We start from the raw sequence: 26,408 nt of genomic DNA on the forward strand, positions 1-26,408 counted from the left end.
GTATTCGAATGTTTGCCCTAGCATGCTTAATTTAAGACACTGATTGATCCCTAGCATCAAAAAGAAAGTTAAAGGGGCTGGGGATATGGCCTAGTGGCAAGAGTGCTTGCCTTGTATACATGAGGCCCTGGGTTCGATTCCCCAGCACCACATATACAGAAAACGGCCAGAAGGGGCGCTGTGGCTCAAGTGGCAGAGTGCTAGCCTTGAGCAAAAAGAAGCCAGGGACAGTACTCAGGCCCTGAGTCCAAGGCCCAGGACTGGCCAAAAAAAAAAAAAGAAAGTTAAAAAATACAGAAAAAGCATACATCTCAGTGGGAAAAGATAAGTATAATGATGAAAAAACAAAAAGAAAAGAAAGCAAAAAAGAGAGGAAGGAGCAAAAAGGGAGGGAGGAATGAGTGAATCAGGCTTGGAAGGCAACTAGTCCTGAGAAGCAACTAACCCCTAACCTCTGATCCTTGCTGAACAAAAGCAAGTGTGACTCAGGTCATTCTAGTGAAGGAGAGAACTTTAGGCAACAATAAATCCAAGTCCTCAGAGAGACTTGGATTCTAGAGAGTGGCTGAATGAGGTCCTGGGTTCAATTCCTCTGTACCACATAAGCAAAAAATAATTTTTAAAAATGTAGGAGAATGGGAGGCCTTGAGTTCAAGTACTGGCACTAGCACAAAAAGGAAAGTTCCCCTTACCCCTCAGGGATTAGAACTCAGAGCCTTGTGCTTATTAGCCAATCAATCATCTGAGCCACACATTTTTGCTTTTAGGTTATTTTCCAGATAGGATTTTGCTTTTGCTTGGGCCCTGCTTCTGAACACAATCGTCTCACCTAAGCCTCTCTCATAGCTGAAATGACAGCAGTGTACTATCATACAGTTTACTGGATGAAATGGGAATATCAATACATCTTTTCTTGTGGTCGCCTCAAACCTTGATCCTCCCCTTCTCTGCCTTCAAAGTATCTTGTATTCTACATGAAAGCCTCTGTCTCCAGTTTAAAATAGGAAATTTTTACAATGTCCACAGCTTTAACTCTAGGAATCTACTTCTGAATTGATTGATCTAAATTCTCTTTGTGTGTGAGAGATAGAGAGACAAAGACAAAGAGATAGAGGGACAGAGACAGTCCTGAGGCTTGAACTCAGGGCTTTTTTGCTCAAGGCTAGTGCTGTACTAGAGCCACAGCTCCTTTTCCAGTTTTATGGTGGGTAACTGGAAATAAAAGTGTCTCAGACTTTTCTTGCCCGCCTTGAATCTTGGACCTCAGATCTCAGCCTCCTAAGTAGTTAGAATTATGGGTGTTAGATGCCAGAGTCTGCCTTGTTTTGTTTTTGGAGATGGGTCTTTATGTTACCCAAGCTGGTCTCCAAATCCTGGACACAAAAGTGATTTTCTAGGTTCAGCTTCCCAAGTGCTGGGATTACAGGCATATACCACCATAGGATTCCTATGAGGATTAAATGAGATGTCTGAACACTCTTGGAAACATGAGGAGTGGAGCTGGAAATGCAATTCAGTGGTAGATTAGTTGTCCAACATGTATGCTCAAGGCCCTGGGTTATCCCCAGGACTGAAAAAAAGAAAAGTCACCTCTACCCTAGCAGAATTTGGGGTTCTGCTCCTCAGAAGCCTTCTAAGTAGAAAAAACAATAAATGGATCTCATCTGGGTTTGAGGAAGGCGCATTTGCCACATTTAAACAGAGACTTGAAAGATAAGCAGTGGGTGGAAAACTGGGATTAGAGGTTAAGAAAGGTGGATTGGCTGGAGAACAGTTCTTGAAAAAGCCCTGAAGCCATCCTGCAAGCTAAAGTTAAAGCTCTGTGGACGAAGTGGAGCCTAAATCGACAGCAGACCAACTAGGAGTCTCAGTTCAGCCCAAGGCCAGTTCCTGCACACTTGGGACTTCCTTTTGCAGTGGCCAGCGTTAACTTCCCTGCCAGAAAAGCCACACCCACCAAGTCTCCCAACCCCAGTAGGGAGTAGCAGCGGGGCAGGCTTGGGGTCTGTGGTGAGTGGTTTTCCAGGAGCAGGACGAAAATTAAGAAGGCAGGTAAGATGGCACCGAGTGGGAAGCAGTTCATCTGTGTTGGCGGGAGGAGCCGGGGCTGACTGGCAAGTAGGCAGGGCAGGAGGCTGGGCAGCACGCGGCGCTGGAGGAGCCCTTGAGCCGGGGGAAGGCGCTGGGTTAGGTGGAGGACGGGCGCCCCCTGGGAGTAAGGATCGGTAGTGGACGTTGAAGGATCCAGATGAAGATGGGCGGGAGGCGGCTCAAGATGGGGGTAGCCTACCCGGCAGTTTTCTTCTTACAGAAGCGAACTCTGTCCGGCATGAAGGATTCCTGGGTTCTTAGGACAGCTGGGCTAGAAAAAAACCTCGAAAAAGGAACCACTCCTATCACGTTCCCCGTGCCACAGCAGGACACTTTGGTGAACAGTCTCCCAACTCCCACCTCGGCTTGGCTTTGAGCTGGGTATCATCATCCCCATTTTCCAGGTGAGAAAACCGAGGTCTGGCGACCTCCTAGGGCGCGGGGAGGGACTGTGTATGGTTCCTGAGCCGTTTCCCTGGGCCCTCACGTCTAGTAAGACATTGATCGCCAGAGGAGCACACGCGTGGGGGTGAGGCTTTCCAAGGGACCACAGCGCGAGGGTACTTCTGGCGAGTACCACGCCTCCCTCATCTCTACAGTACTGATGACTGTTGCTTTCCTCTAAGAACCTTCTCTTGGAATATAAAATCCTCATTCCCCAAGGGCGGCGGGCGTTCTACATTCCTAGATTCCCCCCTAGGTTCTCCCTCACCCGCACCGATCCCCCACTGGTGACATCAATTCTCCGCCACTGGCGAGGGAAGGCCTGGGACTACATTTCCCTGCAGACTACTCAGAAAGGGTTGGTCAGGAGAAAAGGAAAGGAGACTTTCCGTTTCCGTCCGCAAGCAGTTTGGCGTGTCCGCAGTGATGCACACATTTGTACAGCCAACGTCCTTTCGGTAGCGCTCAGGAAGGGACTACGTCTCCCAGTAGGCACCGATGCAGGCGGCGAGAGCTCGGCTGCCATCTTGACCGTAGTCCTCTCCCCCATTTCTGCAGGGATTAACTTTAGCATCTGAACTACAAATCCCAGGTTGCTGTGCCCTACCTCCGGCCGCCATCCTCGCTGTAGCCCTCCCGCCCCGCTCACTTCCATTGTCTCGACCGAAGAGAACCGAGGGGAGCCGGGAAGACTGCAACTCCCGGCAGGCTTTGCGCCGGGGGTGCGGGATTTTGGTATTACCGGCGGGCGAGGTGCTCAAGGTGGCTGAATGGAGCGACCAGAAGAGATTAGGTAGCCTGCCATCTTTATGGTAGTCTCTTTGTGCTCCTGGTTCCGCCATCCTTAAGAAACGATAGAGGATAGGAAACTACTGTTCCCATCGCACCTCTAAAATCGCCTGCTAGTCAGGTGTACGCCCCCCCCTTCCGCCATCTTGCTTGTAGTCCTCGTTCCTTTTCACCTTTCCATTGTTCCTGACGAGTAGAAATGGCAGCGGGAAGGCAGCAGAGGGACTGCGACTCCCGTCAGGTACCACACACGCGGAGGGTTGTGGACAGGAGGGCGTGTGAGTGCCTGGGAAGGAGGTCGGGTTGGGGTAGAAGGCCATCTTGTTTGTAGTCATCCCTCCCGCTCCTCTTCTATGTTCTTCAACGAGGAGCGTCGGTGCTGCTGGACTACAACTCCCGGGATGCTCGGCTCCCGGCGTGGCACGACTTCCGCCATCTTGTTTGTAGTATCCGCTGGTCCCTGTGTCCTATTGTTTCCACGATAGCACCGGCGTTCGTAGGACTACAATTCCCGTCGTGCCCTGCACACACTCGTCCTAGAAAGTGGAGGGTTGGGATAAGGAGGAGGTGGGGGCGGGGTTCCTCTGGGAGAAGGAGGGAGTAAAAAGGAGGAGGAGGAGGGAAGGAAGAGGGAGGGAAGGGGAGGGGAGGGAAGGGGGAAGAGAGGAGGAAGGAGGAAGGAGCTGAGGAGGGATGAGAGAGGCGACCAGGGCCCCGGGCCGGAGCAACGCGGGGCCGGGGGACCAGGGGGGCTGAGAAACCCCAGTTGCCCCCTCCCCATTTCCCTGCTTCCCTCCAACCTTCCCTTCTACTCTCCTGCTTGAGGAGGGGGGCTTATTCAAATTTTATTTAAATCCCTATCTCCCGAGGGTCGCGCGCTGGGGGAAGGGGGGAGGGCGGGGGCACGCGCGAGCTGGGGGGGCGGGGCCGGAGAGGCTTCCTTCACCCCCCCCTCCTCCGTTCGCCCCGTAGCCGTAGGGCAGGGGGCCGCAGTCCAGGGGCGGGCCCAGGGGAGGGGGGCAGGTTACAGCGACCCCCCCCTCCCCGGGAACCGGCGGTGGGCGGGGCTTGAACCCCGGAAACGGTGGGGGGGGCCCCAGGATAGTCACCGGACCCCTGGGCAGTGGGAGTCGGGAAGGGGCCAGTTAAAGGGCCGGGGGCGCTGGGGAGAGGCGGGGCGGGGTGGGGGGAGGGGAGCTCGGACCCGGGGCTGAGTGGGGCCCGGGCAGAAGCTGAGCATCCTGCGCCCGAAAAGCCCCCGTTGGTCTGGGGGGGCTGAGGGACTGAGCCCCCCAGAGCAGGACCTCCCCCTGGAAGGGCTGCGCCGCAGCCCGTGGGAGGGCCTCGCTCCCGGCGCCCCCAGTCTCCATTCGCCGCCGTCCCGGCCTCCGCCGGAGGGAGGGGCCGAGCGCCCTCGGGGGGCCGTGGACCCCGGCGTTCAGAGCGTTCCGCGCCCCGCGCCGCCCGGCCCCCCCGCCGCCGATGGCCGCCGACCCGCCGGGAGCTGCCGAGAAGGGAGAGATGGCTCCCGGGACACGTGTGAGGTGGGTTCGTGCGGCTCCTCCTCACCCCCAGACCCGGGCAGCTCCCACTCCCATTCATCCTCAGCCCAGCCTCTGTCTCCCTTCCCCGCCCCCAGCCTCACCCTCCCTTTGCTCCAAACTCCTCATCTCCAGCCCTCCTTCCTTCAGCCTCAGCCCTGGGGAACTGACCTTCCTTCTCAGACCCTGCTTCCCTTGCAGACCCCCCACCCCTGCCTGCAGTCGCCGACCTCTAGGCCCCTTCCCTGGAGCTCTGGAGGGCCCCTTATTCCCGTGGATGGGTCTGGAAGTCCCTGGAAAGGGGGCAGCTGGGGTAAGGCTAGCTAGGAAGGGACTCCTCCAGGCCTGCTGAGTCTGAGTGTGGGATCTTGGAGGATCTGGTTTCCATGGGCAGGGCCGCCCCAGGGATTCCAGATGATTAGGGATGAAAAGCTGTCTGGTAAACTGGAGATGGGGGGGGGGGGCGGGACCTAAGACTGGGCCCACCTTGAGTTCTATGGAGATGTCAGGCTGGGTTTTAGAATCCCAGTGAGTCTGGGAGTTAGCCCAGATTGATCTGAGGGATCCTAGAGGATGTCTTGGATCAGAAGAATTCTGCTCTGAAATGAGTTGAAATCTTGGTCTGAGACGCATTTCTGGGGTCCTAGAGTCCTGAGAAGCTGAAGGCAGAATGGGTCATTTAGGAATGAGGGGCCAAGGGTCCCACTGGATCTCATGAGAGTGTTTAGATTGAGGGGAGGAGAGATTGGATGACTGTTATTTATGAAAAGAGAAAAGAAAAGGAGATCAGAAAGTCAGGTGCTTCCTTCCACCCTGGAACCTGGATATAAACCTGAGCAAGTTTAGATTGGAGAGAACCTGGGTGTTCAACATTTGGGTAGGAGTTGGGACCTTCCTGAGGTAATTCCACAGTAGCAGGGGCTGGTCTTTCTAAGGAGCTTTGGCTTGAGGACCTCAGAGGCGTGGCTTGGGAACCTCAGAGGTACAGCCCAGTCTTTGTCCCTCCCCTCCTCACTGCACTTGGGGAGGGACACTGAAGAAGTGTTTGGGAGGAGAGGTCAGGAAGCCAGTTCCTGATCTGGACTTCCAGAGAAGACCAGCATCAGAGGGAAATTGGCCTTGAGGAGAGAGAAGCATTCCCCTACCCTCAGTGACACACCGGAGGGTGACCCCTTGACCCGCTGTTGAGGAAGAAGAGCTCTAATTCCCAGGGTAGAGGGTAGTAGCCCGAAGTCTCCCAAGCCAGAAAGCCCAGCTTACTCTTCGATTTTCTGCCTACAGCCCTCGGCGTTGCTGACGCCCCCAATGTCGTCGAGCAGCCGGGGACCGGGGGCCGGAGCGCGCCGACGCCGAACCCGCTGCCGTCGCTGCCGGGCCTGTGTGCGAACTGAGTGCGGGGATTGCCACTTCTGCCGAGACATGAAGAAGTTTGGGGGGCCCGGGCGCATGAAGCAGTCGTGCCTGCTTCGGCAGTGCACTGCGGTGAGTTCTGTCCCACCATGCTGGACGCTTGGGAGCCCTGGGCATACTTCCCTGAGTATATGTGAGAGTTGCTACTTGTTCAGTGCATTCGCTTTCTGTCTTTACTCACTGGTTTACTTAAATGTTCGTTTTTTACCTTATAGTTATCCCTCACCTATCACGGGAATTACATTCCAGAGGTATTGCCATAGGTGAAAATCCCCCCAAGAAGTGCCATTATGTATTCCTCTCTTGCTATACGGTGGTTAACTCACTTATTGCTGCTTTGCAGTTTTCACCTATCAGGAGGTCTGGAATATAATTTCCATGATAGGTGGGGGATCACTACATTTTTTTTTAGCCTGAGATACAGTGAATTCTCAATAAGTGAACTGTGATATAGCAAAGGATGACTATATCTCCAGTGGGGACAATGTTAGCGTTCATAGAATAGTGGGCCTCTGCCTTCACTCTTCCCGGCTCTGGGACTCAGCCACTGTGAAAGCTTAGCCCTCATGGATGGCTCCCCAGGTTTGTGCACCAAGGACCGATCCCCAGACCTGGTCCCTCAAGAATAGCTCATTTTTCATTCCCTCACTTTTGTGTGTGTGAGGGGGAACATTTGTGAACACTTGTGCGTGTGTATACGCCCGCATGTACTAGAGATTAAACTCAGGACCTTAGTGCTTTTCACTGAGCTTTTTCTTTTGAAACCCATGCTCTACCACTTTAACCATAGCTTCACTTCCAGCTTTTTGCTGGTTAATTGGTGATTGAATCTCATGGATGGGCTGGGAATATGGCTTAATGGTAGAGTGCTCGCCTTGCATGCATGAAGCCCTGGGTTCAATTCCTCAGCACCACATAAAGAGGAAAAAACCAAAAGTGGCACTGTGGCTCAAGTGGTAGAGTGCTAGCCTTGAGCAAAAAGAAGCCAGGGATAGTACTCAGGCCCTGAGTCCAAGCCCTAGGACTGGCAAGAAAAACAAAACAAACAAACAAAAGAATCTCATGGACTTTTCTGCTTGGGGTGGCAAAAGTGGCACTGTGGCTCAAGTGGTAGAGTGCTAGCCTTGAGCAAAAAGAAGCCAGGGATAGTACTCAGGCCCTGAGTCCAAGCCCTAGGACTGGCAAGAAAAACAAAACAAACAAACAAAAAGAATCTCATGGACTTTTCTGCTTGGGGTGGCTTTGAACTGTGGTCTTCAGATCTCAGCCTTAGTAACTAGGGTTACAAATATGATCCACTGAATTCTAGCATCTCTCTCACTTCATAACCCATCAGAATGGTCTTGGATTTGAAGTCAGGTTCCCCCTTTGTTTGACCTTGAGCAAGTCATGTTGAACATCATATACCTGTTCTACAAAGTGCTTCCTTTGCTGACTTGTGAAGCTTAAACAATGTCATGAGTATGAATATGGCTAGTACAAGGCCCAGCACACAGTAGGTATCAGAGAAACATAGGTTTCCTCCTTGCCTTTCCTCATCCTTTCAGTGTCCCTGAGCCCCAGAGAATAGCCCTCCCCAGCAGCCATGAGGAGCCAGCTGCATCCTGCACTCCCTCCCCACATCACCACCTCCCTCTTCCTCCAGCACTCTTTTCCTAGTTCAGCTCTTCGTCCCACAACACCTCTGCTCTTTCTTTATCCCCCAACCCTTGCCTTATTTTCCTGCATCTTCCTTGATCTTAACTCACAACTTTCAGCATCCCTGATGTGACTCAGTGTTACCATTGCCCTCCCCAAAGACACATTATCTGAAGACTGTTCCCATTTTCTCTAGGACTAGGCAGCTGGCTTCAGTGTTCCCCAGGGGTCTTGCCAAAAGGTCCCTTGGGTTGTCCATTGAACAGCCTTTGAATTACCACAAACTCTTGCCTATCTTCTCTGAATATTTTTTTGTCTTCTTTGCTGCCTGTTTTCTCTCTCCTCCCCAAGCCAGCTATAATTTCAGGGTCATACTGGCTTTGGCTCCAGTTTTAACAGTCACCACAGTGATAACTATGTATCTAATGCTCCTCATGCATTATTCCTTTCTTAAGATAGTCCTGTAGGGAGATTCTTAACCCCATTTTACAGATGCAGAAATGAAGACAGAAGTTAAGTCAGTCACTGATGAAACAAATTTGGAATTTGACCCAGCTTAGTCCATGGATTCATAACCACACCCAGCAGTGTCCAGGGTCCCCAGAAAGAAGTCTCTTCCCTGTCTCATGCTTTTGGGATCCCTAATACCCCCTTTCTCCCAATAGCCCGTGCTCCCACATACAGCTGTGTGCCTCTTGTGTGGTGAGGCTGGGAAAGAGGACACAGTAGAGGGAGAAGAAGAGAAATTTAGTTTGAGCCTCATGGAGTGTACAATCTGCAATGAGATCGTCCACCCTGGCTGCCTGAAGGTAATAGCCCTGGGGATCTTGGAGCCTGGGTCAGGGCAAGGGGGTGGAGGGAGCAAGGAGGTGAGCTGTGCTGCTTCTGATGGACATTCTCCATCCATTTCTACCCTCTTGCCTGTAGATGGGGAAGGCTGAGGGTGTCATCAATGCAGAGATCCCCAACTGCTGGGAGTGCCCTCGCTGTACCCAGGAAGGCCGCACCAGCAAGGTAGGCAGTGTCTGGGCTGAGTTGGGTGCTTGGCTCTGGAGTTGGTAGGGGCTCGGGAGTTGGATATGGCTTACCCTCAGCCTCTACTTTCCCAGGATGCAGGTGAGGGGCCAGGCCGCCGCAGGGCTGACAACGGAGAGGAGGGCGCCAGCCTAGGGAGTGGATGGAAGCTGACTGAGGAACCACCACTTCCTCCGCCCCCACCCAGGCGCAAGGGTCCTTTACCTTCTGGGCCTCCCCCTGAGGATGTGCCTGGGCCCCCCAAACGGAAAGAGAGGGAGGCAGGGAATGAGCCCCCCACCCCAAGGAAAAAGGTGAGCTGTAGGGCATATTTCCAGGACAAGCCTGAGGAATTCTGGGAGCTGTAGTTCTGGCTGTTTTGGGTGGGGGTTTTTTGGAAGGGGGTAGGTATGAGAAGCCACACCTTGGGGGTTTCCCAGGGATCTTGGGGAGATGTAGCTTAAGAGTAGTCTGAGGTAGATAAAGCATGCTTACTGTGAAAGAGAATTACAAGTGAGGGGGAACTGACTTAGCCCAGAAGCTTTGGGAGCCTTTGGTGTTTTAGGGAGGAGGAGAGAGCATGCTCAGACTAACTGCTACAGAGGAGGAGGGAGGGGCTGGAAAGAGCCTGAGGGAAAAGAAAGGAGTTGAGAGCATGCTCAGTGAGCCAAGAAATTGGTTGCAAGGTGAGCATGCTCTGAGTTCTTCCCAGGATGGGAGCTTCTGGGATTTGTAGTCTTAAGAGGCAGACATGGACCTTATTTTCATGAGCAGTGAGGGCCTAATGGGGTCTCTTCCTTCCCCCATATCTCCTTCTTGACCTGGTAGGTGAAAGGAGGCCGAGAGAGGCACCTGAAGAAGGTGGGTGGAGACGCCTGCCTCCTCCGAGGATCGGAACCAGGCGGCCCGGGCCTTCTGCCCCCCAGGGTTCTGAATCCAAGCCAGGCATTCTCATCTTGCCACCCTGGGCTCCCTCCCGAGAACTGGGAGGTGTGCCGGGGACCTCTCCTCCCTCCCCCTCCCATCCTTCCTTGTCCCACCCTCCACCAAGGAGACAGAGCTGTCCATTCCTGCTGATTTTGTCCTGCACCCATCCTCCAGTGGGCATCTGGAATCCCTGGGAAGAGTTGGGCTGGGAGAGTGGGCTGTTTCCAGGTTACAGGATCCCTTACTTTGAAGAGCCCCTAGGATATTATCTAGTCCATTTGCCCTATTTTCCCAAGCCTTAAAGGGAAAAGAACTGAGTTCAAAATTCTGTCCAACTGTTGACTCTGTGGTTTTAGCACTTGTCAGTTGCTCTGGGCCTCAGTTTCCTCATCTGCAAAGTGGAGATGAAGTTATATCCTGACCCCACCTCACCCCATTTCACAAGCACTATTTGAGTCTAACAAAGTAAATGAGCTTTGGAAACTATAAAGTTTATCTAGATTCAAGAGAAATTAGGCACGTAGAGTTTAAAAGACTTGATAGGCATAGTGGTACATACTTGTAATCCCAGCACCCAGGAGGCAAAGGCAGAAGGACCACTAGTTCAAGGGCAGCCTGAGGCTACAAAGTGAGACACTGTTTCAGGAAACCAAAAAGACTTGCCCAAGATTATATATATAAAAGCCAGAATTCAGATGTTACTTTGTACTCATACTTTAAATAGAAGAGCTGCCTGGCTGTAATATTCAGGTCCTACTTCTTTTTTCTTTGTGCTGGTCCTGAGGCTTGAATTTAGGGCCTGGGCACTATCCTTGAGTTGTTTTGCTCAAGGCTAGCATTCTACCACTTGAGACACAGCTTCATTTCTGGCCTTCTTGATGCTTAACTGGAGATAAGCATCTCACAGATTTTCCTGCCCAGGCTGGCTTTGAACCATGATCTTCAGATCTCAGCCTCCTGAATAGCTAAGATTACAGATACAAACCACCAGTACCCAGCCATTTGTCAGTCTATAGCCTTGGGCAAGTCATTTAGTCTTTTTGAACCTCAGTTTCTTCATGTCTAAAGAGAGTGGCCCAAGTTATCAGAATAATGAATGAGGACTCAGTGAGCCAAAGATGCTCCACACAGGGCCACATGGTCATAGTTATCCTCATGTTGTAGATACTTGAAATAGTCTAGTCTAGCCATTCCATGCCTTAGATGGTGAAGCAAGGGCTTCCCTAGGTTGCATAGACTTAATAGGCAAGCCAGCACTCAACACGTGGTCTTTAGCTATTGTCTCTCCCTTTCTGCTTTGGGAAGCTCATGATTCATTGGGGAACTTGTAAAGCTTTATATTTTTGAACGAGTACCTCCATATTCCACATGAGGAAACTGAAGTCCAGAGAGGACCCCCTAGGGTATCATATTATTTGAGAGCCGTTTGGAACTCAGGACTGGCCCCTGGGCTGTTCATTCATCCCCTGGTGAGTCCTTGTGGGTGGAAGGTGGGAAAAGTGTTCAAGGCCCTAGAACAGCTTTGTCCTGTCTCTTGCAGAAACCAAAGCCACCTTTGGCCTCTGCTGAGGGCCCAGCAGTCCCATCCCCATCACCACAGAGGGAGAAGTTGGAGCGTTTCAAGCGGATGTGCCAGCTGCTAGAGCGGGTGCCTGACACCTCTTCTTCTTCCTCGGACTCAGACTCAGACTCAGACTCATCAGGCACATCCCTGAGTGAGGATGAGGCCCCTGGCGACACCCGGAATGGGCGTCGGCCTGCCCGGGGCAGCTCTGGCGAGAAGGAGAACCGTGGGGGACGGCGAGCTGTGCGCCCTGGCAGTGGGGGGCCCCTGCTCAGCTGGCCTCTGGGCCCTGCCCCACCACCCCGGCCTCCACAGCTGGAGCGGCATGTGGTGCGACCTCCGCCTCGAAGCCCTGAGCCTGACACACTGCCTTTGGCTGCTGGATCCGACCACCCCCTGCCCCGAGCCGCCTGGCTGCGTGTCTTCCAGCACCTTGGGCCCCGAGAGCTGTGTGTGTGCATGCGAGTCTGCCGGACCTGGAGCCGCTGGTGAGTGCCATGCCACTTGCTTGATGCTTTCTGTTGCCTGTAGTAGGTCTGTTCTCTCAGGGCCTTGGCCTAGTACAGTGTGTCCTTATCACAATGTGACACTTTTCATGGTTAATGGGCACAGTTGGCCTTCTGCTCATGAGCTCTTCTAACCCTCCCCACCTGTAAGAGGGACATTATTAGTCTTCTTTTTCTAGATGAAGCTGAAGTCCTAGGTCATGTAGAAAGGAAATGGTACAACTTGGAATTTGGACTTAAATCCACTGGCTCCTACATCTCTCTTCTTATTAGTGGCTGTCGTTTACAGGGTGGATGTACCAAGCATAGTGTTCTGGCCCGTACCACAGTGTTCTACCTCATGATCCTTCTTCTGAGAACAGCTGACTCTTGGTTCCATTTGCACATGGGAAAGCCCTTTGCTGGGGTAGCCCCTGTCCTCTCTAAAATGGCCACACTAACTCAACCTATCCTCTGTTCCCTCTTTCCTTTCCTTCAAGGCCTTCTGAGAAATGTTGATCATGTTGAACCTCTGTCCTCTGATGCTGCCCTCCCTTTCCTCCTCCCTTTCTCTTTATCCTCCTCCCTGCTATCCAACTCCCACAGTACTCTGTTCCCATAGTGGACACACAGGGCCCTTCAGCATGACAAACCTTCATTCATTTACTCATTTTCATGTTCCCACTAGTTGTTGGGGCAGGGACACATATTGTATCTATTTTATCACTTAAGTTTCTACCATAGAACAAAGGGTGTTTTAAGAAAAAAATTTTTTTTTTGGCCAGTCCTGGGCCTTGGACTCAGGGCCTGAGCACTGTCCCTGGCTTCTTCCCGCTCAAGGCTAGCACTCTGCCACCTGAGCCACAGCGCCCCTTCTGGCCGTTTTCCATATATGTGGTGCTGGTGAATGGAACCGAGAGCTTCATGTGTAGGAGGCAAGCACTCTTGCCACTAGGCCATATTCCCAGCCCCCTTTGGCTGGTCTCTTAAGTTCCCCAGGCCTCAGTCTCTCCTCTCTTCCTTTCTCTCTTCCCCACTTTGTCATTTCTCTCTTTCCACTTCTTCCCCCTGCTTTCTGACTACTGTCTTTTTTTTCCTTTCTTTTGTCTATACTGAATGGCCTGTGGTTAATGACTAGGCACTCTACTACTAGATTCAGGACCTCAGCAGCCCCCCCCCCCCTTTTTTTTTTGGCTTTAGCTATTTTCCCCCAGGGCTGGCCTCAGACTGTATCCTCCCACCTATTGCTCCATCATAGCTGAGGTTACAGGCATGCACTACCCCATCAGTCCCCCAAATCTCTAGTTTCCTCATCTGTAAATCCAGGATAATAAGAACTCTCCTGTTGTAGTGTTTTTTTGAGTGCTTCATTTAGAGAACTGTGCAGAGCACTTAGGTAGTAAAAAAAAAAAACTCTTCAGAGTCTTAGCTGTGATATCATTATTGACCTGTTACTCTTAGTGAAAGTGGAGCCTTTTGATCCTTTGCACATGGCTCTGTGGCCTTGGAGAGCTCCCAGTCCATCTGCAACATAGAAACAATTAGTTACAGAAGTTGCTGGGACTACTACCCTCATGTATTCAGTGGGAAATGTTTGCTGTGTGCTTGGCATTGTGAGACTCAGAACTAAAAGAAAATGACCGGATTTTTGCCTCAAAGAGAGACCCTGACTTCAAGGAAATCATAGAGGCTGGGCCTTTATCTCTGGTTTCAGCATGGGCTTCCAAGCATAGTACCTGTGAGTGAGTTTCATGGGCTGTAACTTAATGTGGTTCTACTCACTTTTCTCATTCATAGTTGTGGGGTATATGTTAGTGCAATTGTAAGTATCTCCAGTCCAGCATACCAAAATCAAGGTTACTCAAGTTCTTTATGTGAAATGATGTGATGTTTGCATATAACCTACACATGTCCTCCTATACACTTCATCTCTAGATTACTTATACTACCAAGTACAGGATAAGGGCTGGGGATATAGCCTAGTGGCAAGAGCGCTTGCCTCATATACATGAAGCCCTGGGTTCGATTCCCCAGCACCACATGTACAGAAAACGGCCAGAAGTGGCGCTGTGACTCAAGTGGCAGAGTGCTAGCCTTGAGCAAAAAGAAGCCAGGGACAGTGCTCAGGCCCTGAGTCCAAGGCCCAGGATTGGCAAAAAAAAAAAAAAAAAAAAGTAAAAAGTACAGGATAAATAGTTGTTATACTCTACAGTTTAGAGAGTAACAATAAAAATGTCTCTCTCTATATATGTATGTATATATATATTACATACACATACATTTGTTGTTTTGAATGTTTTTGGTCTGTAGTGGTAGACTGTACTTACCTTATGGCATTAAATGAGGTATTCATGCAAGCACTTAGCAAGTGTCTGAAAGTACTTGTTACATGGTAATGTTGCCTTTAGATGCAAAGGATGAGCGTAGGGCTGATCAAGGTGTGGGGATCAACAATGCAGCAGGTCATCAAGCCTTGCCAATCAGGCACAGAAGCAACAACATTGGAAGGGCCTCAGGTTGAGAACTTTTTAAGAATGGGAATGGCTTGGATTTGGTGGCTTTGGCTATGGGGTCAGCAGGGTATATCTCAGCTGTGTTTGTGGCCCACCAGCCCAGATGTACACGCTTGTGAGTCATGGTGGAGCATATTTCAGGGAAAAGTGAAGAGCTCAGATTTGACCTGTGTACTGTGCAAGGCCTGGCAGCCAGTCACATGGAATTGGGACAGGGTCTGTATGTCTGGTGATCAAGAAAAAGGTACAAGTTGGTATAAGTTGGAGAGTTTCCAACTTGTAGGGTAGCAGCCTCAATAGAGAGAGCTGAGAGCAGGATGTGACTATTTCCAAGCTAGAGAAAACGCAGCCCAAGAGCTGAGAGAATCAAGGATTGGAGGTGCCCTCAAGAGAAAAGAGATGGAGGAACCCTCAGTGATGCATGTTGCTGAGAGAGATCAAGGACCAATAGTTGGCAGTTGGATGTTGCTACAATAAAGCCTTGGTGAGCTGGAGTTGTAACACCTGCCTAATAAGTAGAAGGCCCTACATTCCATCCCTAGTACCACTACCACCATCAAAGAAAGGCAGTAGGAAAGAGAAGACTAAGACCTCATGCTATAAAAAACATTAGCTCTGAGGCAGTGACTTGATCCTTTTGTTCCTATGTTCCTGGTTTCTAGGATGGCAGTTGGCATTCAGTAGATACTAAAACATCATTTACCAAATGAATGAAAGTGAGAAATCAGGATGGAGTGTGGAAAGGAGTAGAGGGTGGAGCTGGAGAGAAGTTGTAGGTGGGAGAACAGGAAGTTGCAGGCTTTCCTGTCTGGTGGCTTTCTTCCATCTCCTGGAACTGCAAAGCCAGGAGAGAGGAGAGGGGAGAGTGCAGGCAGTAGAGTGTGGAGGAGGTGTTGAGATACAAGGAAGACTAGGGAGCTGAAGCTTTCATGGCCTTGGGCAGAGAAGGCGGCCAGGAACAGCCTGGATGGAACACAGTGTCAAGGCCAGGTGGGGTTGGGAGTAAAGGCCCAGAGATGGATACATTGAAGAGCACTGATGGTGTCAGCAGAGCCTGAGAACTCTTGAGAACTGACTGTGGGTGGTGCCCTGGAGGCAATGAGCTTGCAGCAAGCAGGTCAGGCTGGCCCGGCCCTGTGTGTGTTGGTTTCCTGGGGGAGCTTCTTCAAAAAGAGTTTTGGAATCAGAATGGAGAGTCAAGCCGGCCTAAGAGGCTGATGAGTTGCCTAGAGGATAGGCTGGCATTATGAGAAAATCAGTGAGAACTTGGATACAGATACTCACTCCTCCTGCCTCTCCAGCAAGTGAGCATATCCTGGCCTGAAAGAATGCTTCTCACCATTTGCCTCAGTATTTTGCCAGTTTACTAAGAACCAATCCTTGTCATCCTCAGTGAACTCCCAGTGCCCTTAGAGAAGTCACTAAGTGCTTCCCTTAGTGGTGTTAATTCTTAATGTAAAGAACAGCACAGGGCAAGTAGATAGTCACTGATTGTTAGTACTATAATCATTGTCCTTGCCATTACCACAATGACTGAATTATTACCCTTCATTCCCACCACTTGGATTTCACAGAGATTTCTACTTTTTATCTCTCTTGGGCCTAGACACAAGCTCTGCCCTCTTCTTCCTTCTCCTGGCTGGGACAACAGCTGCTCTTCTGCAGCTGTCTAAGACTAGGCACTATCTCTATAGGATGCTCCTCTGTCTTGATTTAATGTTTACCTTACCACTGCTTTGCTCCCAGTGGATGCTGGACCTTCAGTATCAGTAGAACTTCCGTGATTGTTGGCTACCACTCTGAGGTTAAGTCCCAGGTTTAGTATGAGTCTGGCTCGAGCCAAGAAAGGGTCAGGGAGACTTGCAGGAAATAAAGGTCCTGGAGCTGAGCCTTTCAAGAATATGGATTGGAGGTGGATGCTGGTGGTTTACACTGTAATCCTAGCTACTTAGGAGGATGAGCTCTGAGGATCGTGATTAGAAGCTGGCCCAGGCAGGAAACTCAGAGACTCTTATCTCCAATAAACTACTCAAAAAAGCCGCAAGTGGTGCTCTGGCTCAAGTGGTAGACCATTCACCTTGATCAAAAGAAGCTCAGGGACAATGCCCAGGTTCAGAGTTCAAGCCCCATGACTGGCAAAGAAAAAAAAAAATAATATGGATTGGCTTTTCCAGCATAGGTACAGAATGTACCAGAATATGGCACCAAACAACATTACAATTCTATAGGTGGGCAGTGGTTTGGCCTGGCTCTTGTGGAATATGATGCAGAAACACAAATTTTGGACCTGTGAGTGCTGCCTGAGACGGATTTGCTTCCATGTGGAGATAGTCCAGTAGTGCATGGAGGAATTGATGGTGGCTGAACTGGGACTGGAGGTTGGGGCATAGAGAGGTTTTGGACAGCAGGCTTTTACCAAGTAGGAAGACTAAAGAAGCAGAAGCTTGGTCTCAACCCAGTGGATAGATTTTTGGTTTGTTTCATTCTTAGAATTAGAGAGTATTGCACATGTTTATGGTGACTGGAGAGAGTCAAGAGGAGGAGGGACAGAATGCCAGTGAGAGGGAAGGGGGGACAACAGGATGGTGGGGGGAAGAGGTGTTGTGTTCAAACTGAAACCTGCAAATGCTTATGACATTCCCCTAAGATGGCACATGGGACTCTGGAGAAAGATGGATTGGGAGTGGGGCCAGGATAAGGTGGTTTTTGGAGTCGGAGTCTGGGTAATATGAGTTCTAGTCCAGCTGCCTACCCTGGACCAGAACTCTTGGACATAAGTAATCCTTCCTGACTAGAATAGGGCATACAGATAAATGCCACCCTGTCCTTCCCCTAGTATTTCTAAGTGACAGAAAAATGTGGCTTAATCCTTCTATTATAAATTAATTTATTTGCCAGTCCTGGGGCTTGAACTTAGGGCCAGAGCACTGTCCTGGCTTTCTTTTTGCTCAAGACTAGCATTCTACCACTTGAGCCACAGCGCCACTTCTGGCCTTTTCTGCTTTATGTGGTGTTGAGGAATCAAACCGAGGGCTTTGTGCATGCTAGGCAAGCACTCTACTGCTAAACCACATTCCCAGCCCCTTTCTGTTAGTTTTGGAAGGAAGTTCTTCCTTTGAGCACTGCTGGGTCTTCTAACACCAGTTATCTCTCTGCTTAACAAAAATGGTTTTGAAGTGGTAACTTAAAAACAGAGCAGCCTTTAATCCTAGCTACTCAGGAGGCTGAGATCTGAGAAGGGAGCCAGCCAGGGAAGAAAAGTGTGAGACTCAACTCCAATTAACCACCAGAAAACTGGAAGTGGAGCTGTGGCTCTAAGTGGTAGAGCACTAGCCTTGAGTAAAAGACCACAGGGACAGTGCCTAGACCTTGAGCTAAAACCCCCATGACCCACCCCCAAAAAAGAAACCAACAACATAGCAACATTCACCCAGAATTTCATATTTTTTGTTTTGCTGTGTTGCCCAGGGTGGACTGAAACTCCCGGGCTCAAGTGATCCTGACTAGGCTCTCTAATAGTTGGGATTACAAATGTGTGCCACCATACCTGGCTCTGTGTGTGTGTGTGTGTATGTTGAACTCAGGGCCTGGGCACTGTCCCTGAGCTCTTTCACTCAAGGTTAGTGTTCTACCACTTGAGCCACAGCCCCACTTCAGCTTTTTCTGAGTAGTTTATTGGAGATGAGTGTCTTACAGACTCTTCTGCTCAGGCTGGCTTTGAACCATGATACTCAGATCACAGCCACCTGTTGTATTTATTTTTAAGCTCAACATATTTTTGTGAAAGTATACTGATTTTAAGTGTAAAGAGGAGATGAGTTAAAGAAAATTTCATCTACTGTGGATAAGTGGACAGCAGTGACTGGCTTTAGACAGTTCTCAAACCATATCCAGAGGAACTTCTGTATACCACAGAATGTTAGCAGGTTACCTTAGAAAAGTAGGTAAGGAAAGGTTCTTTGGTGAAAAAAGTTTCGAAAATCTTTTTCCCATTCATTGCATGCTGGACTAGGTAAGGTTCTTAGAGCACTTGGCTCAGGAAACATGTTTAACTTTATTCAGACCTTATCTATCTTTGTAGCTTTGATACCTGGGCCCTACCAGACCTTCCATAAAGGTAGAGGGAATGGATGCAAAATGGTATTAGTGAAGTAGGAGGGCTTGGTCCATAGAAGTGCTAAGTAGTTCCCACTGGATTGACTCATTGAAAACCTGTGCCACGAAAAAGCCTTGCCATTTGTGCAACCCTGCACAAGCCAAGCCTGCCCTTGATGAGCTTACATTCTGCTTGGAGGAACTCAGCAATCCAGTAAGGAGAGAAAATGTTAGGGTGATAAGCATTGGGCAGCCGGCTATCAGATGACAGAGACTAGTAGAGGAGGTGAGAAGTACCCGTGAGCCATTATAACTTAGTGAGGAAGAAATTAAGAAGCCCAGAAGCCCAAAGGTAGGGGGCTGGGGGCTACTTTCACATCCCTTTGGCACTACATCAAATAGTGTGCACAGTGTTTGTGTAGTTGTTTGGCAAAATGCTTTATGAGCTGTAAGGCCTACAAACCATAATTACCTCATTTGATCTTACAGTAGCCCTGTGGGGCAGGCAGAGTCTGGATCATTATCTTCATTTTATAAAAGAGGTCTTCTAGGCCCAGGGAGAGGAATGGACTTGCCCAGGGTCTCACATTTAGTTAGTTAGTTAAGAATGGAGTGGTGTCCTAAACCCAGGGCTCTTGGCTGTTGGCCAAGAGCTACTTGCCACTTGGCTGTCTGTGTGGGCCGGTAGAGAACTGGGGTCAACTGTTGGGAATGTGGGATTTGTGGGCTCCCTGAGAACTGAGGCTGAGGTCTCTGTCTCCCCCATGTGGCTCACAGGTGCTATGACAAGCGTCTGTGGCCTCGGATGGACTTGAGCCGAAGGAAGTCTCTGACCCCACCCATGCTCAGTGGGGTAGTTCGCCGCCAACCCAGGGCCCTGGACCTCAGCTGGACAGGTGTCTCCAAGAAGCAGCTCATGTGGCTTCTGAACCGACTGCAAGGTGAGGCAGGTGTTTAGTCACAAGAGGGTACTATGGGGCTGGTGGGGATAGAGTCCTTCTAGCATCTGCTTCTAACTCCCCAGGCTTGCAGGAGTTGGTGCTCTCTGGCTGCTCCTGGCTCTCTGTCTCTGCCCTGGGCTCAGCCCCACTGCCAGCCCTAAGGCTCCTGGACCTCCGCTGGATAGAAGATGTTAAAGATTCCCAGCTCCGAGAACTGCTGCTGCCTCCACCAGACACCAAACCAGGTGTGGCCTCTTTGTCAGTGGAGTGGTTTGGACAAGGGCCTCTAAGGTGTCTTCTGACATGCTAGGTGTTGACATATTTGAAGGAAGGGGAAAACACCTTAGTTTGAGTAGCAAAGACTATCTTGGCCAGTGTTAATTCACTCATCTGCTGTGTGCTTTGAACTAAGTCTTGAAAGGATGGGGTTTTCCCAGGGAGAGCAGGGAGGCATGGTGAGAGCAGTTTATTGAGACAAGAGGCCCATATTGGCAAAGGGGAATATTGGGAACAGGCCAGCATTTTCTCTGGCCTCCATCTCTCTTCCAAACTGGGCCCAGGAGAGCCATCTAGAAGGGCACATCTGTCCATGTTGTCCCTGATACCTCATTGCTTCCAAGTGCTCTTTGGATAAAATTCCTGAGGTATGGCATGGCCTGGCTCACACTGAATTAGGTATCCCTGAATTATACCTTAGCCTTCTTGCCAAGTCACAGGTCCTTTTCCCAATACTGTCTCTTATGTATGCTTTGTGAAGGATAACACCAACTTAACCTTCAGGTCTCAGTATAAATGCTACTTCCTTCTCAAAGCCCTCCTTTATCTACACATTGTGCTCAGATTGCTCAACTTTAGGAGCAGGACTCTCCTGGTCTGTCACTGTAGATAGGAAGTGATCTCATGAAGATCTGTTTTCTCCTGCGAGAGTTTTGGGATATACAAAGTAAAGACTATCTCCTCGCCCTGGTCTTGAAGGAAAGAAATGCCTCTTGAAGGAATGAATTGAATGAGCAAACAATCACAGAATTGAAGGGTGAAGCTGGGCACTGGTGGCTCATGTCTAATCCTAGCTACTCAGGCGGCTAAGATCTGAAGATCGCGGTTCAAAGCTAGCCTAGATAACTCTTATCTTCAATTAACTACCAGAAAACTGAAAGTGGCACTGTGGCTTAAAGTAGTAGAGTGCTATGCTTGAACAAAAGAGTAAGACAGTGTGCAGGCCCAAGAGCTCAAGCCCCATGACTGACCAAAAAAAAAAAAAAAAAGAATTAGATATAGTCTGAGAAAGGACTTCTAAGAGGAGACTTTCTAGACTCTGAAAGCTTTTCTGTCTCCCTTCTCCCTGCCTGGCTGGCTTTCACACAAGCTTTGAAGAGGGAGTAGGAAACAAATAAGGTTCTTCCCATTTTCTAAATGAGGCACTAGAGGCCTGGCTGACTCAATAAGGGGTTGACTGTTATAAGTCACACAGGCTAAGCCAGAACAGAGTACTCATTGTTCATTTCTGGACTTAGACTGAGCTAGATAGGTAACCAGCAGGAGGGTAAGGTGGACATTCGGAGTGGATTAGTCCATGAGACAATGAAAAGTGCTAGACAATGGCAAATCAGCCCCCCTTTTTTTTCATTTTCTTTTATTATTATTTATTTATTCCAAGTGATGTACAGAGAGGTTACAGTTTTATACAGTGAGTACATTTTTTTTTTTTTTTTTTTTGGCCAGTCCTGGGGCTTGGACTCAGGGCCTGAGCACTGTCCCTGGCTTCTTTTTGCTCAAGGCTAGCACTCTGCCACTTGAGTCACAGCACCACTTCTGGCCATTTTCTATATATGTGGTGCTGGGGAATTGAACCCAGGGCCTCATGTATACGGAGCAAGCACTCTTGCCACTAGGCCATATCCTCAGCCCCCAGTGAGTACATTTCTTATCAGACTTGGTACTTCTTCCCTCATTTTTCTCCCCCTTCCCCAGTTCCCATCCACCCCCCCCCCCATGAGTTTTGCAGTTGGATTATGGCATATAGTTCTGTAAGTATTTCAGCCCCTCATTTCTACTCATTTCAGATTGTACTTTTTTCTTTTTTGTGTCAGTTGTGAGACTTGAACTCAGGTCCTGGGTGCTGTCCCTGAGCTCTTTTGCTCAAGGCTAGTGCTCTACCACTTTGAGCCACAGCACCACTTCCAGGTTTTTGGTGGTTAATTGGAGATAAGAGTCTCACAGATTTTCCAAGTACTAAGTTTGCCCAGCTAGGTTTGAACTAGAATCCTCAGATCTTAGCTTCCTGAGTAGCTAGGATTATAAGCATGAGCCACCAGTACCTGATGTTTTTGTTTTTTTGTGCTGATCCTGGGCACTGTCCTTGAGCTTTCGTGCTCTAGGCTAATTTTTTAGTTTTTGCTGATACTGAGACTTGAACTCAGGGCCCAGTGCTCTTGCTTATTAGCTTTTTTGCTCAAGGCTAGTACTCTAACACTTGAGTCATTCCTCTACTTCCAGCTTTTTCCTAGTTAATTGGAGATAAGAATTTCATGTATTTGTCTGCCAAGGCTGATTTTTGAACCACAATCCTCATATCTTAGACTTGTGAATAGTTAGGATTACGGGCATGAGCCTCTTGTCTCTCTCATAGCAGCTTGTGAAGGCATTTTGTCACCTGTACCTGACACACCTGTTCCCTTTTTCAGCAGCTTATAAAGGCCTAGAGGCCTCATGTCATGTGTCCCCCCCTCCCCCCTGCCCTGGGCCTGGGCGCTGTCCTTGAGCTCTTCAGCTCAAGGCTAATGCTCTACCACTGGAGCCACAATACCACTTCCAATTTTCTAGTGGTTAATTAGAGATAAGAGTCTCACAACTCTCCTGCCCCGGGTTGGCTTGAACCATAATCCTCAGATCTCAGCCTCCTGAGTAGCTAGGGTTACAGACATGAGCCTCTTGTCTCTCTCATAGCAGCTAGTGAAGGCATTTTGTCTCCTGTCCTGGACTTTTTCCTTTGCCTCATGTGTTTCTCTTCTGCCTTGCTCATATTTTCAAGCCAATGAAGGCCTAGCTAAATGCCACTACCACAAGAAAGCCCTTCCTGATATATGGCCCTCTCCCCACAAGCTCTCAGGGCTTCCCCCTCATGGCCTTTAGCTTTGGGCCATCTGTAAATGTCCCCCTGCAGGCTCTTAGCTCCTCCAAGATAAGAAGGAGTAGACTTCATAGTGTGCCAGGTTGAGTGCCCACAGAGGTAGATTGGAGGTAAACAGCTCATGTGTTGGAGCTGGAGATTAAGGACTGGCAATAAACATCATGCTACTGCCAGTCATTGGCAGGTGGGAATTGCAGCCTTGTTGCTTAATCCAACAGTTTCTCAATCTCTCTTTTTTTTTTTTTTTTTGCCATTCCTGGACCTTGGACTCTGGGTCTGAGCCCTGTCCCTGGCTTCTTTTTGCTCAAGGCTAGCACTCTACCTCTTGAGCCACAGCGCCACTTCTGGCCATTTTCTATATATGTGGTGCTGGGGAATTGAACCCAGGGCTTCATGTATACAAGGCAAGCACTCTTGCCACTAGGCTATATTCCCAGCCCTCTCAATCTCTTTATTAAAATGTCCTTTTTGTACTGTTAGTCATTCATGTAAGAAAAATGGCAACACCATGCATATTCCATAAAATCCCCCCTTTTTTTTTGCCAGTACTGGGGCTTGGACTCAGGGCTTGAGCACTGTCCCTGGCTTCTTTTTGCTCAAGGCTAGCACTATGCCACTTGAGCCACAGTGCCACTTTTGGCCGTTTTCTATATATGTGGTCCTGGGGAATCGAACCCAGGGCTTCATGTATATGAGGCAAGCGCTCTTCCACTAGGCCATATTCCCAGCCCCCATAAAATCCTTGAGTCTTGATGTGATGGAGGTTCTCTCAAGGCTCAGCAGGTGCCTCAAAGGTAGATAGAACTGAGTTTACACTCAGTCACCAGGCCTTGGTCTCTGGCTCATGTGATCAAGACACAGGGCTTTCCATCTGAGCCTTAGTTTTCACATCTATAAACAAGGATGATGATCCCATTGAAGTGAGCTTTAAAAGTGTGGTGTCTAGTCCAGTAGCATCATCATAGCAAAACTTGGTCGAAAAGTAAATCCCAAGCTAGCTAGATTGATGCAACCCTGGGGTGGGGCCGGGGCAGCAATCTGGTCCTCAGTGTACACAAGCTTCTGAGAGCTAATAACATGAAGAAAGGCAAACCATGTGCTCTGATGCGAGGAGGAGAGCACAGTCTCTTCACCCTAAAGATGTGGGAAGAGGAAGCCTCTGAAATCAGAGCTGAAGGCCAGAGAATTGGTTATGCATAGGTGACCAGGTGGCCTGTCAATTGTGGGGATAGAGTTTGGAGCTAGAAGCCCAGAGATAAGACCTTATAGGAATGTTCTGCCTAGGAGACTGGACTAATTTGAAGTACTCTTTAGAGCTTCTAATGAAGGAAGGAGGTCATCACACTTGTGTTTGAGAATGGCTCTCTGTGGATGCTAGGAAGAAGAGAGACTGAAGTGAGTTCAGTCTTAGTTCAGGAAAGAGTGGTATGGATGCAGAGTGGTGACCAGGGGAACTGGAGAGCTCCAGATGGTGACTTTACTAATGGAAAGTGAGGGGGGAGTGGAACCAGGGCTGGTAGTCCCTTCAGAGTTGTTCTCTTGTGTAGGACAAATGGCTGATAATGTATTGAGCACTCGACTGTGTCAGTTACTGGTGATAGAGCAATGATGATTAAAAAAAGAAAGAAAGAAAAAATCCTATATTCATAGATCTGACATTCTCATGGGGGGAGCAGAAGGTTTCTAAGTAAAAATGTATATAGTATGTCAGATGCTGAGAAAAAGGCAGAACAGGGTGATGTGGTGGGAATGTGAGGAATGTTCTGGTTTCAGAGGGCTCATGGGAGGTCTTCCTGGGGAGGTGATAAGAGCATTGGACACAATCAAGGGGTCAGTTCTGTGGGGATTTAGGAGAAGAGCAAGCCCCTAGGAGGGCAGCAAAGGGAGGTTCACACCTTGTGGGAGCAGGTGCAAGAGAGATGGAGAGGAATGTGGGTGTGGAAGACAGCAATTTGGTGCCTTGATGCAGGGGTGGGAGGGGCAAAGAGTGCTGACTCTCCTCTACCTGCCCAGGGCAAACGGAGAACCGTGGGCGACTACAGGGGGTGGCAGAGCTGCGCCTGGCAGGCTTAGAGCTGACTGATGCCTCCCTGCGGCTCCTACTGCGCCACGCTCCCCAGCTGAGTGCCCTGGACCTTAGCCACTGCGCCCATGTTGGGGACCCCAGTGTCCACCTCCTCACAGCTCCCACATCCCCACTCCGAGAGACCTTGGTGCACCTCAATCTTGCTGGTAAGCACTGTCCCTGCCCCTCTTGCTGTCCTACTGGCTCTTATGACTCCTGTCTATATCACCTCCCCACCTACCTGGTCTCAGATACACTATGCCATCCCCAGGTTGCCATCGCCTCACGGATCACTGCCTCCCACTGTTCCGTCGCTGCCCACGTCTACGCCGCCTTGACCTGCGCTCCTGCCGTCAGCTCTCACCTGAAGCTTGTGCTCGTTTGGCAGCTGCTGGGCCCCCAGGCCCCTTCCGCTGTCCAGAGGAGAAGTTGCTTCTCAAAGACAGCTAGTTGGGTGCCCCCCACCCTCCCTCCCCCAGGACTCACCAGGAGACTGAACCTCAGCCTTCATTTCACCCCCTGCTGGGAGGCCAGGTTATCCCCCCCCCTTAGTATTTGGGATTCCTGAGTTTTATGACTTGAGATTCCTGCCCAGGGACTCCAGCCAACTTCCCCCTTCTCTTCCCCTGTATTGATATCTCTGGAAGTCTCTCCTCCTCATCTCCACCCTCTTCCACCTGCTTCATAGTCCATCCCTTGGGGGGAGTGGGTCAGAGGAACTGGGGGGGTGCTGAGCCAAAGGGATGTTGGGAGGGGGGTTAGGTGCAAGTCTTAAGTGGGGGGAGAATGGGAAAGGGTATCTACATACAGATACTGGGAGCCAGGGGACTGGGGGAGGTGGAGGATGGGTGGGGGGAGGGCAGAAAGCAGACCACCAAGGGTGCAGGGAATGAAGACCAGATACTTGGAGTTGGGGGGTGGGGGGGTGGAGCAAAAAAGGGAAACCAGAGCAATGACTAGGATTCAGGTGTCAGAGGTAGGGGGCTCCAGGAGCCTGGCAAGGCAGGGCTGAGTGGGGTAGGAAATGATAAGAGCAGTTATGGGGGCAATAGTATCCCCTTTGGGAGGTCACCCCTCTCCTTTCCCCCTGCCCAGATTTCATTTCCTTCCCCCACCCTGACTCCTTGAACGTCACTGAAAATGGCAGCTATTGCGAGGAGTGGGGGCCACGGGTGTATTTGCTGTTAAACTCGTGGCCCAGGGGAGTGGTGAGGGGTACCCCAGCCCCTTGCCTGCTTCTCCGCACAATACTTGAACATTCATCTGTACTGAAGTGTTACTTGAACCGGGGGAACCTCGGACCTGGGGGAGCCAGAGTGTGATGGGCCTGGACCAGCTTGGCTCTTCCCACTCTCTCATCGTCATGGAAACTTGTATCCCATTTGCCCAGGGAACTGCCACTCCTGATTGCCATGGAAATAGCAGCCAATGGACACCTCCTGATGCCAGTGCTAAGGCTGGAAATGGCCCCTCTCAGTTGCCATGGGAACTTAGTAACAGACTCTTGGCCCTCTACCCCAGCCCCTTCTTCCAGCGTGGGGGCGGGGCCTCTGGAGCCAGAGGGAGGAGTTGGGGCCAGGTCCTGCCCCCAGCCCTGGCCTCCGGGGAAGCCGGGTTGTACCATGTAGGGGAGGGGGGAATCTATCCACATACCTCAGGTAACAGGGAGGTGCGCGGGTGGGGGGAGGGACAGGGTGGACCAAAGGCCGGAGGGGGGGTCCTGGGGATGGCGAGAGGAGAGGCCTATGGATGGGGCCGCCT

At 50.2% G+C, this 26,408-nt stretch overlaps 1 protein-coding gene across 4 annotated transcripts; it reads left to right on the plus strand.

The window, feature by feature from the left end:
- Positions 1–2,350: 2,350 nt before the first annotated feature.
- On the plus strand, positions 2,351–26,329 carry Fbxl19 (F-box and leucine rich repeat protein 19). Of its 4 annotated transcripts, none has more exons than XM_048332584.1 (11): positions 2,351–2,495; positions 6,147–6,347; positions 8,579–8,722; positions 8,841–8,927; positions 9,023–9,241; positions 9,756–9,917; positions 11,395–11,906; positions 19,289–19,452; positions 19,536–19,697; positions 24,596–24,814; positions 24,919–26,329. In XM_048332584.1, exons 2-11 carry the CDS (start codon positions 6,171–6,173, stop codon positions 25,095–25,097), a joined length of 2,025 nt encoding a protein of 674 aa, XP_048188541.1. In that variant the 5' UTR covers positions 2,351–2,495; positions 6,147–6,170; the 3' UTR covers positions 25,098–26,329. The 4 variants fall into 4 exon arrangements, with proteins under 4 accessions (XP_048188541.1, XP_048188539.1, XP_048188543.1 ...); XM_048332582.1 differs by lacking the exon at positions 2,351–2,495 and adding an exon at positions 3,472–3,565; XM_048332586.1 differs by lacking the exon at positions 2,351–2,495 and adding an exon at positions 3,472–3,565 and having other exon boundaries at positions 9,756–9,788; positions 24,919–25,381.
- Positions 26,330–26,408: the final 79 nt, after the last annotated feature.

Source organism: Perognathus longimembris, chromosome 23 (genome assembly GCF_023159225.1).
Source record: "Perognathus longimembris pacificus isolate PPM17 chromosome 23, ASM2315922v1, whole genome shotgun sequence".
NCBI lineage: Eukaryota > Metazoa > Chordata > Mammalia > Rodentia > Heteromyidae > Perognathus > Perognathus longimembris.

Bases quoted from the DNA above. Each gene is read 5' to 3' on its own strand.
- Fbxl19 (XM_048332582.1), top strand. From the start codon at position 3,524: ATGGCAGCGGGAAGGCAGCAGAGGGACTGCGACTCCCGTCAG. The intron at 6,348-8,578 runs GTGAGTTCTGTC...TTCTCCCAATAG, and splicing joins TGCTTCGGCAGTGCACTGCG to CCCGTGCTCCCACATACAGC. The intron at 8,723-8,840 runs GTAATAGCCCTG...TCTTGCCTGTAG, and splicing joins TCCACCCTGGCTGCCTGAAG to ATGGGGAAGGCTGAGGGTGT.